Source organism: Uloborus diversus, chromosome 6, assembly GCF_026930045.1.
Source record: "Uloborus diversus isolate 005 chromosome 6, Udiv.v.3.1, whole genome shotgun sequence".
In the NCBI taxonomy this organism is placed as follows: Eukaryota; Metazoa; Arthropoda; class Arachnida; order Araneae; family Uloboridae; genus Uloborus; species Uloborus diversus.
In genome coordinates this window covers 101,053,092-101,064,835 of record NC_072736.1, presented here as the reverse complement: position 1 = coordinate 101,064,835, position 11,744 = coordinate 101,053,092, and the positions used below count along the sequence as shown (strand labels likewise).

Genomic DNA, 11,744 nt, shown 5'->3' with positions numbered 1-11,744 from the left:
GTTTAAAAGTAGATCATTATAGTTATAAATGTAGATGAGAAAAAAATGAAGCGAAAAATTTGTTATTTTTGATTAGCTATGAATTTTTAGGAACTATTAATATCAAATAAGTAACTTTTCATAAACAATATATATATATATATTTTTTTTTTTGTTTTTGATCAATTAACTAAAATTTTAAATTTACATGACACATTATACGTCATTCTAGAAAAATATTATCTAAAACTATGTTAAATAACATTTTAAATTGCTGTTTCAAAGTAATGTTAAACAATGAAAGTGAGTTGAATAGAAAGAGTGAGTGCCAATTAGTCAAAAAATGAATACATTGTGCAAAAAATGACAAAAAGAAACATTACCCCCTTTATAAGTTGACCACCTGTCTAAGTTGACTAGCAAAGAACTGCACCGTGAGTGGTCAACTTACACATGTTTCACTGTATGTATATATATATATATATATATATATATATATATATATATATATATATATATATATATATATATATATATATATATATATATATATATATATATATATATATATATATATATATATATATATATATATACTTTTTTGTTCTTTTTTTTTTTTAGCTAACAACACCGTTCCAACCAACAATGCCATCCATCGCCTGCCTCCAGACTTTACAGCGGGAGTTGGCGGACAGCATTATCCGTTGTGCACCTCTGGACGATTTACGCATTCTGTTGGCATGTGGGGCCAAAGTGGACGCCCCTGTCACTGCTCAAGGTCTTCGCCCCATCCATTACGCCGCCTTCCAGCAGTACGAAGAAGCATTGAGATTGCTGCTAGTCCGAGGTTGCGATCCCGATGCCACGGATGAGATCGGTTACACTGCGATACATTTGTGTGCCGAAAAGGGCTATTTCGAGCTGGTCATGCTGCTCCTGGAACACGGGGCACGAGTCACTTTCACTGAAGAAGTACCAGCAGTGTCTGGAGACACCTGTCCTGTTGATGTTCGAAACAGCAGTGTCTCACTTGGAAATCCGCCTAGGGCCACCCTGGCTGATGAACCTTTAAGACTGGCCATCAAGAATGGACACTACGAAGTGGCTGAGCTTCTTCTCAAAAATGGGGCCGACCCAAATGCTCGATACTTCCTGGGAGCAGAAATCAACTTAATCAGCCCTTTAAATACAAGATTTCTAGATTTATTGCTCAAGTATGGTGCTGATCCCAACTCAAGGGACAGAACGGGACTGACTCCTCTTATGAAGGCCTGTAGGCATCCTCAAGGATTTTTAGCAGCGAAAATTCTTATCAAGTAAGTGTTTTGCTTTAAATAAAACAGTCTCGGACATTCTGAGCGATTCTCGTACCCAGAGCCGGATCTACGATTTTTAAAAGTCTTGGGGCAAAACTTGAAACTGCCACCCTTGTCTACCTTTCTTCTTGTTTTTGTATCGAATTTTAGCGAAAAAAACGCACACACACACAGAGAAATAATTTGCCACCGGAGGCAAGGGCGTTGGCTTCCTCCCTCCTAGATCCGGCATTGCTCGTACCTGTCAAACTTCTTCCTCTATTGTGTTCGATCGGTCACGTGGACGATATCGTATCCGATTCAGCGATCTAACAAATTCGTCTCGTGACCAACTTGAAAATGATAGTGAAGTGTTCGAGAAACGTGCTGATTGTCAGCGGAGTAATTAAATTCTTTGAAAGTACAAATGAAGATTTGAAGTTAAGTTGCATAAAAATCTTTTCAAAATAAACTGATTGAGAATTCTTTACAATTACTTTTCCCTGATTTGAATGCGGTTATTTTTCATGACTATAAATTAATAGGATAGTTAGATGTTAAAATTACCAAAAAATTTCTCCACATTTCTTCTCGCTCGGTTGATGGCGAATATTAATACCGCATACCTCACATGAAAGTATTTGAAAATTTCACGCAAATTAGGCCTAACTTATCGTCGAGGCATCCCTCAATGATAGAACACCAAGGCATTAAAGCTTAAATCAGCGATAATAAAAGAAAAAGAAAATACCAGCTTTTCCTAACACATTGTGTTCCGGTAAATAAACAAAATGTTTTCAAATTCTAGCCTTACATTGGTCTTGCATCGCTTCATCCCATCCAATCCAAATCAATGATAACGCTCAACAGCCCTTGGAATTGTAAACGGATCCAATCGGAACTAATTTTATAAACTTCCTTACCGATTATACAAATGTAACAAACGTTAGAAAGTTGACTAAAAAGATCTTAAGTAGCGAACCTTACAACCAAATGCCTTAATACATTGCTTACTTTAAATTCTTTGCTTTGAATTGTAAAATGAAATATCAGAAAAAAAAAAATCATAATAATAACACCCTCGATAGAACATCTGCTGGAAGAAAAAAAAAAACACATGAAGAAATGTATTTTCAATGAAAATCATGTTAACTTGTTTTCTTGTTTTGACACGTTTTTCATTATTTATTTAAAACTCATAAAAAGTGTCTGTAAGCTTTTTGTGGATGCTCTAACACACCAAGTACTCTAAGGATTCAAAGAAAAATCATCATAGATGCATTCCGATGCGGAGGGAGAAGAACAATGAAATGTTTTTCTCCGTGATCACAATTGCTTTATCTATCTATCTCTATATATATATATATATATATATATATATATATATATATATATATATATATATATATATATATAGATAGATAGATAGATAGATAGATAGATAGATAGATAGATAGATAGATAAATGTAAGAGTCAAACAAAAATTGTTAAACTATTCCTGAATCATAATAATTAAATCCTGGTAAAAATTAGAGCTTGCTATAGTTTGACGACAATCGCTTAAGTGTTTTCAAGAACATTTTTCGTTATTGGTGTAATTTGTACATCGGGTAAGGTAATTACAAGATTCGGACAAAATTATTACACAAATGACATCCAGACAGATAGGAACTAATGTTGATTAGATTTTTATGCCTATCACTCAAAAAAGTGGTGCATTTTGATTTCGAAATTATCTTTTAAATACTGAGTATTCATAGAAAAGCTAGGGTCTGGTGGGGGAAAGTGGTCAATGGGGTAAAGTGGTCATACGTCAAATAAATGACTATAGCTTGGAAATAAATGTTCGAATGAATGTGAAAATTTTATTTTAGGTTCGGGGAGTTAGAAACTACATTTTGAATACAAAATTTCCAAACCTGGCAAAATTTTATTTGGTAAAAAAAATATTTTGTATAAATATGAAAATTTTAAAAATCTAAACACCTCTTTTAACTTTTTTGGGAAATTTTGTTTGTTGGAATTATGAACAGATTGACGGCACAGGAAGCTTCCTACATGTCTTAAGATCACTTACTCATTAGCAGTTAGCTGAATATATTTTAGATCATTTTGTAGAACAATTTCAGTAAGATGGGGTAAAGTGGTCATAATATTAGGCTTAACGAATATTGTTCTTCTAATGTCACTTAATAGTTATGTATAAGGCAGATATGAATTAAATATTAATTTCACTTAATGTGTATTGTTTTTACCGTAAATGGGGTTAAATATACGAGTATATACGTATGCATACGCATATACTCGTGTAGGCACGTATATAAACGTATTCACATAAATGCACCAATAAATACGTATATGGGTATCTGCGATATGGGTATTTTTTTATCTATGTAGATATACATTCGACTATACAAGTATATACTTGCTTTTACTCGTATGTATACGAACACTTATATACTCGGGTAGACACGTATATACACGTACGTACTCGAGTAGACACTTACATACAAGCATATGGCATACAAGTATACAGGGTTAGTTTAAACTTTTGGGCAAATTATTAAAATGTGTTAGAGGGGAAGATAAGAAGCAAGAATCACATAAGACACATATGGTCACAAACACAATGCTGACGCGCTACATGCACGCAAAGCCAGAAACTGATGGATGCAAAACAGGTAACAAATTTATTACACACAGAAAATTTTAGACAACATTTTAGGTCTCAAGAAAGTTTTAGAGCGATTGATGAAATTTGCGGCCTGCAGCTGTAATACATGTGCGTCGCAATCACAAAGCACTCTCTGTTGCAATAACGAGACTTTTGAAAAAGTTTCAGCTGTCGCTGCGCCTTTGTTGCGACTACAGGCCGTAACTTTTAACAAGTGCTCTAAATATTTCTTAAAAACTAAATTTTGAGTAAAATCATCTTTGTGTAAAAAATTTGTGACCTGCTTTGCATCCATCAGTTTCTGGCTTTGTGTGCATGTAGCGCGTCAACGACCATCAACTCCTTATTATTCTTTGCTTTTTATCCTCACCTCTCACACCCCTTAGGTTTTTGCTCAAGAGCTTGGATTCACTCTGTAGGCATACATGTATGTAAGCGTATATACTCGTGAATACATATATGTACAGGTTGACGAGTATGTACGTACATATAAATGTACGTATATACGTTTTTTCAGGTATATAATTGTGTTTACACGTATACATACGTATATACTCGTGCTTCCATATGTACATGTATATACGTGAGTAGACACGTACAAACACGCACTGGATGCATCCGCGAATTAACTCGTGTATACCCGTATATACATTTATGTACAATTATGTATATACCCACATGTACACTTGTACATATATGCGTATATACGTCTACTATACATGTATATACTTAGATATGCGTGGTATCTACTCATATATGAACGTGATTACTCATGTTTACACGACACGTATATACTCGTGAATACACGCATATATTAGTGCATATACTTGTAACCATAAAAATAACTTAAATATACAAATATTAGGGTTATGTAATACGGTTTTGCATTTATTTTTAACTATGACCACTTTACCCCATGCTATGACCACTTCCCCATCCCATGGGGTAAAGTGGTCATAAATACAAAGGGAAAAGAAAGTGTTATAAAACTAAAAAAAATCAATATTTTTTTTTCTAAACTTCAATGTACTGTGTTCTTTAATAATGCAATGTAAAATAACAACAAAAAAAGTTGAGGTGTTTAAATTATTTGTTGTATTTATTATCCACCAAAGTTGAAAACCTACGATTTTATGACCACTTTACCAAACCAGACCCTATAGAAGCAAATTTTGGGATGTCTACAAGATAGTTTAAAATTACTTGTGATAAAAAGAATATTATTTTAAAAAGATGGTTGAAATTTTTAAAAATTAGTGTTGTAGTTTCCAATATACATTAATGTTATTACATACCCCTAATTATATTTCAATTTAATTATTTTTTGGCAAATACTTTTTCGCCGTTTTCGAAAACGACCGCCGCGGGTCTTGAACGCAATTGCATCCTTGCCATGACCCAACTTGTCTGTAGACTTCGCATTTTTTCTGGGAAAATTAAGGAATTGTCGACAATTCGCCAACCAATTTTATTGCTAAGCCCATCGTATGCGAATTCTCACGAGAAAAAATCTGTAAAAGGGTTTTCTCTGCCAGTATAGTGACAGTGCGAAGAAAACAACATTTAGTTCTGTCTGTAAAAGCAAAAAATCTGTAAAAGTATTTTCTTTTCGAGCATAGTGTCAGAACGGAGAAAACAACATTCAGTTCTCTCTGTAAAAGCAAAAAATCTGCAAAAGTGTTTTCTCCTATAGCATAGTGTTAGTACGGAGACAACAACAACTTCGCAATTTTTCAAGTTGAGTTAATGGAATGTCAACAACTCGCCTACGAATTTTATCACCAAACCCATCGTATGTAAATTCTCAAAGGAAAAAAAATCTGTAAAAGTGTTTCCTCTGCCAGCATAGTGTCAGTGCGGAGAAAATAACATGTCCTAGCTACACTATGATGAGCAGATTGAATATATTTGCCCTCCTGATAGGTATGGTGCCGATGTGAATGCTATGACGTCCGAACGCCACGACAACCGAACGGTGCTGCATTATGCTGTGTTGTCCGGCAACATGGATACGGTTCGCCTGTTGCTGGCAAGAGGGGCTGCCGTGAAATTCGAGATTGGATATTCCAAGCCAAGTCCTCTAGATTTTGCGATTCTGAAGGGAAATCCAGAAATGGTTCGGCTACTGATCGACTCAGGTGCTGACGTTAACCTTGGATCTCCTATAATTGGTTGCCCGTTACACATTGCCCTCTCGGAAAAGGTCGACAATAAGGTAAGTCATGACAACTATCATTTAAAGCATGTCTCAGGTTAAAAAAGACGCATTTACATTCGAGTTATTACCAATTCATAGTTTATGTTTTCCCCTCAAAATTCATTGTTATACTTCATAGTTTGGGAGTGGTTACCGAATAGGCCAACTAGGTCGTGGCCTAGGATCCCCAAATGGATAAAATTGTTTCAACCAACTGTAAGGTTTGACTACAGGGTCCCCCAACATCTTAATCGGGCCCTGTTCATAATATATATGTATGTATAATATATATTAATTTATGCAACGGACTACAGTGCCTCCACTTCAGTTAAATATTTATTTTTGAGACGTTATTGAACGTTTCATGCCAATCGTTTACCAGGAAACAAAGTTTCGAGGACAAAGTTTGTCACAAGACTATCTTAAAATTTAAAACGGCTATTATTGAAAGCAAAATATCACTCAAGAGTCATTTATTTTGTGTGTAAATACTTCACAGACAAAACAATTTTTTTTGCCGAAAAGACCAAAGCACTTGCTTGCTGACAAAAGCAAACTGCTGCTTGCAGTTTGCTTTTGTCAGTCATTATTAGGTCCTGAGGGGAACGAACATTTTTAGGATGAAGATAAGTCCCTGCAATTATTTCATACCGTTAACATTACATAGACAGATCAAATAAATGAAATTAAAACATTTCGAACTCCATTTTGTATTTTGGACATATTAAAAGTAGAATGATGTTTGAAAATAGGGAACACAACAAAGATATGTCATGTGATAGATACAGGTGACTTTTCAACGACTTTGCTGTACATCTGTTACCGTCCTGACAGTTAAGGTTTGAATTCTTTAAAATCCACAAAGGGAAGTTTTTTTTTTCCAATGACTGGCAGCAAGAAAAGGTTACAAAGAATAAAATAGCAAAAACAAACACAATACACAGAACAAGGAACAATACAGGAACAATAGAGTTAAATATTTAGCTGCCGATACGCTTTCTTGCTTTCCAATAACGGTCACACAAGCTACGTCTGGAAAGCTTGGTGCAAGTGTGCAGGTGACGAATGTCCATTTCTTCGTTTGAATTGCAAAGGGGACAATTGGGACTCTTGACAATCCTCAAGCGGTGAAGGTGTTTTGGTAAACAGTCATGGCCAGTTAAAAGTCGAAACAAAGCTACCCAAAAGGAAGTTGTTTGATGAAAAGAAAGGCGTCATTTTCCGAATAAGTGAAAATTTTCAATCATCTGGAGGAGTAAGCTGGTCAAAAAAAAAAAAAGAAGACCCCCTCCCTATATACATCTCAGAAAAGTTACTGATTATATAAACTTAATTAACAGGTTACCTGTAACCATGGTCCCTACATGGGCTGAGTTAAGGTGCAAGAGTTAAGGACAGTAGTTAGAAAGAACAAAAGTATTAAGTAAAGGACAGTAGTTAGAAATTTTTCAGCCCCCCCCCCCCCCATCTATTATTCGTTTGTTTAATTTTAGGAGCTTGCTTATTTGTTTTTCGTTGAAAAAAAAAGTTTTATTCCAACATTTCCCTATCGTTGGTATTAAATCCAAAACTCATTTATACAGACACTGGCGCTTACCTGTCTACGACAGAACAGAGCGAAGATTGATAGAGGGCTCTGAAAGGAAAGAAATGGGATTGATACTTATTTTGTGTGCCTATTGACAAAAATGGAAGGAACCAGTGAACCGATCTGACAAATGGGCCCTAAAATAAATGCGGTGCCGAGCTTGTAAATGTCGTGTGGTCAGAGACTGACAAAACTTGTAAAATCTGTTGACTCAGGAAACCATTTTAGGTGCCAAATTGTTTCTGACAGAGTTTTTGGAAAACTTGAGAGCAACATGGCTTCTGAAAAATATTGTTCAGAAAGAACTAGTCACCAAGGTATTTTTAGTCACCTGGGTTTTGTTGGACTCTGCATATGAATATAACAAGTATTTATTGTGCACGTCATGCACCAATGAATCTCTTTTGGGGAATCGATGAGAAAGTCTTTGTAACCGTTCGAATCTTGGGAAAGAAAGTTTAAGTCATACACTAATTAAGCATCATGACTCTCGCATGTACAGTGTCTTATTTTAAGAACTGAACGTATGTGTCAAGAAAGCAATCCAATTTCAGAAAAGTTACCTCTTATTTAAAAAAAAAAAAAAACTACCATACTATGATTGAAATTTTATGATGCATCCAAATTTACACATCTTTTTGATTTTATTTTAAAATTAGGTTGACATTATCCGAATGCTATTGGAATGCGGTGCAGATCCTAACGCAGTTTCGGTTTCTGGAAGTCCGGAACTAACAGACGACTCCGCCCCTTCTTTACTTCGACCACCAATCGGAGAGTACTTCAACTCTTGTGACCGTCCAGCCGTAGATGTAGTGCGGTTACTATTATGCTATGGAGCTCGAGTGGTAATCAAATCGCAAATGCATCATCCCCTCGGAGTTTTGAGGTCCATGCATCGTCTACACCCAGAAACCCACCCAGAAGTGCTAGCAGTGGTTCTCGATGCTGCTGAAGCTTACAGTGCGGCTTCTATTAACAGGTGAGCTGATTTTTTTTTTTTTTTTTTTTTAAACGTTAACATGAGTAACTTTCATTTGCGACGAAAGTGGAAAGAAGCATAGCTGAACTTTTAACGACCCTAGTACAAAGAGAAATTTACTACGACGACTTATCAATGGTGATCTCGATCTGGTGAACCAGAATTTTTCTTAGAGGCTTATATAGCTTTCGTTACGTCACAATGATGCGCAAACTTCAAACTGAACCCACCAAAGTAGTTCAAAACGTGACTTTGTGGATCAAACATCAGATGTGAATAAGTAAGAACATTTTGACTCCCCTTTAATGTGACTTTTCCATTGGATTTGAAGGGTGGGAAAGACGCTCTAAGCTAAAATTGATGGGCATGCAATGCATCGAAAGAGCATGAGATCATATGTTGCTGTTCATACGAATGCTTCTTTATCTTTCAACCACATGTATTTGTTTCATTAAGTTAAACTAACTATGCTGAATAGATGATAATTGAGATAGTGAACATCATCTCATATTTGACATCAATGTTGAGAGATTGACAGTTTAATAGTAGAAGTAGAATGTTATCGTGTTATATCAGCAGGGAAGCATTCATCCAGGGGTGCCCACAAGAAGGGATTATGGCGCAAGTTGCGCCATCAAAAATTGGGGGGGGGGGGGGGGGGGATTTTTAAAATTGCTTTTCATTTATGTATTTATTGATTTATTTTTCACTTAAATTAGTATTTATTTTATTTTATTGTTTATTTTTTATTTTATTTATTTAGTTTGTGTGTCACTTGCGTAGAACAGAAATTTTCTAATAAAATAATAATAATAATTAAAGATAATTAAATACATAAATGAATGAAAAATATTTTAAAGAATAAATAAATAAAAAAATATATTAAAAAGAAAAAAAATTAAAAATTATTTTAAAAAATAAATAAAATTAAATTAAAAAAAGAGCTAAAAACAAAAGGGGGCGGAGAGTTGAGGAATTTGTTTTTGGGGGGGGGGGGGGAATTTGCGTCATTGAACTTGGGGGGGGGGGGATGGGCACCCCTGCATTCATCTGCAGTTAAAAGATCAGCTTGTTAATAACTTCTCGGTTTTATTGGACGAAAAGGTAAAAAAGTTGACAGACAAATTACCACACTACTGAAAGTTTACAAAGGTTTTAAAAAAATTGCAGCAACAAAATTTGACTGATTTTTATTTTATTTTGTACATTGAATATTATATATTTAGATGAAAAAAAAGAATGCATTGATTTTGTGAAAATTATCGAAGTTTTACCGATTTGAACGCTTTAAGGTATGCTAAACACATTTTTCCATTTTTAGAAACAGACTAAGTGGTTAGTTTTTGTATGTGCTCTAAGGCTTTGCGTAATTACTTTTAGTCAGAGTCTTACAAGTAATCAAACGAAATCAGGTTTTTAAATCATTCCCATGGGTAGTGTTTTTGTTAGTTTTTGACACCAATCGCAATAAGAGGTACTGAGTAATGATGAATTTTATGAAACTAATAGCTTGGCATTGATTAGGGGAAGCTTCTGTACTCACGGTTGTACCTACAGACATTGGTCGGGAAATTCCGAACGTGTGTGTCACAGCCCTTTCCAGAACTCCAGGAAGTTTCAACGCCATCAAACGAATATTTAAGATCCTCACATTTGAATTACACCTCATATCAAATGTGATCCTCACATTTAAGACGAATATCACATTTTTCCGGTTTTAGTAGGATTTAAGTTAAAAAAAAAAAAAAACATGAGCAATTTCTTTGCTTTTCGTCCGTCGTGGATTGTATTATCCATTTTTGTTGTAGGTATCATGATTTCCTATATTTTGAAGGTTTTGTTTCTGGTTTTTAATGTTGTAAAACTGTGGTCTTGTCGATGTGACTGGCTTGTAAAACCAAAATGGCGTACCTTTGTACCCAAGGACACATAACCATGTGTACCCACGGACGGCAATTTTTAGTCTTCTAGTGTCACACCCGAGTCTTCTTACAATGTGAAGTACCTCAAAATGGTGCCTTGTCATCAACGTCCGAAATTGGCTTTCAACAATGATGATGAATTTGAAGTAGGGCTTGAAGTAACCCCCACCTGTTGTAGGATCTACAGACCGTCAATCCCACTTGTTTTCATTTGAAGTCGCCTTTTCTAGATTTTTGTTGGTTTAATCTAAACTGAGTTTTTTGTAATGGGTTAATTTTGGTTAAAGGTTTCAATTTGCATATAAATTGAAGTTATTATGCAGGTACATAGAGAGCCATACTACCATGAATCTAGTTACTTTTTGTTTAAAAACATATTAATTATCCATAACATAATTAACTCTCTTAAGAGTAATAACTTTTTAAAGTGTTCACTCGTGTTAAAAATTAAGGAAAATTAAAAAAAGGGAAAAAACCTTCGATTAATTTTCAAAGTTCAATTTCTGTTGGATATTTTATTTAATGTTATTTTCAATGGATGCTTGAAGTATCTCAATATAGTAGAATGGCTTATGATAATGTATTGAGTATAATTGAGTTCCTCAGATCTATTTATATATTATTTTTTTTTTATATGTCCATGGGTACAAAGGCACCTGTCCACGGGGTGTTGTACCTACGGACAAAAAAGATGGTTTTTTAAAAAAAAATTTGAAGTTGAAAGCTTTGAGATTTTTCCCTGACAAAAATTGCCAAATTAGATGATAAGTTGTAGATTCTGCCAGAATATTTTCCCGATCGATTATCCATTCCCAGAGATTCGGAACTCCAGCGCTCGAATACGCTACCTTGCGGTGATTTACAAAACTGCCGATGAAACTAAAACATTGCCACGTTGCGTTCCACGTGTGTCTGTTGACGTAAACACAGGCAGTTTGTTCTGAGTATTTATTAACGCAATCGATGAGTCTTAGTTTGCTTTCAGCTACAGAAATTAATTCGTCCCTTAGTAGTATTCTCGAGCTTCTCAAAATAATGTTAGTTTTCCTTATTTCCTTCTAAAATATGAGTTGATTGAAAATGGTGAAAGCGAAAACTGGATTAAC

At 34.8% G+C, this 11,744-nt stretch overlaps 1 protein-coding gene across 1 annotated transcript; it reads left to right on the top strand.

Moving 5' to 3' along the window:
* Positions 1-624: 624 nt before the first annotated feature.
* LOC129224891 (ankyrin-3-like) lies at positions 625-8,720 on the top strand. The gene is made up of 3 exons (XM_054859436.1): positions 625-1,295; positions 5,873-6,164; positions 8,394-8,720. The coding sequence occupies exons 1-3, from the start codon at positions 625-627 to the stop codon at positions 8,718-8,720; spliced, it is 1,290 nt and encodes a 429-aa protein (XP_054715411.1).
* The last annotated feature ends 3,024 nt before the right edge of the window (positions 8,721-11,744 follow it).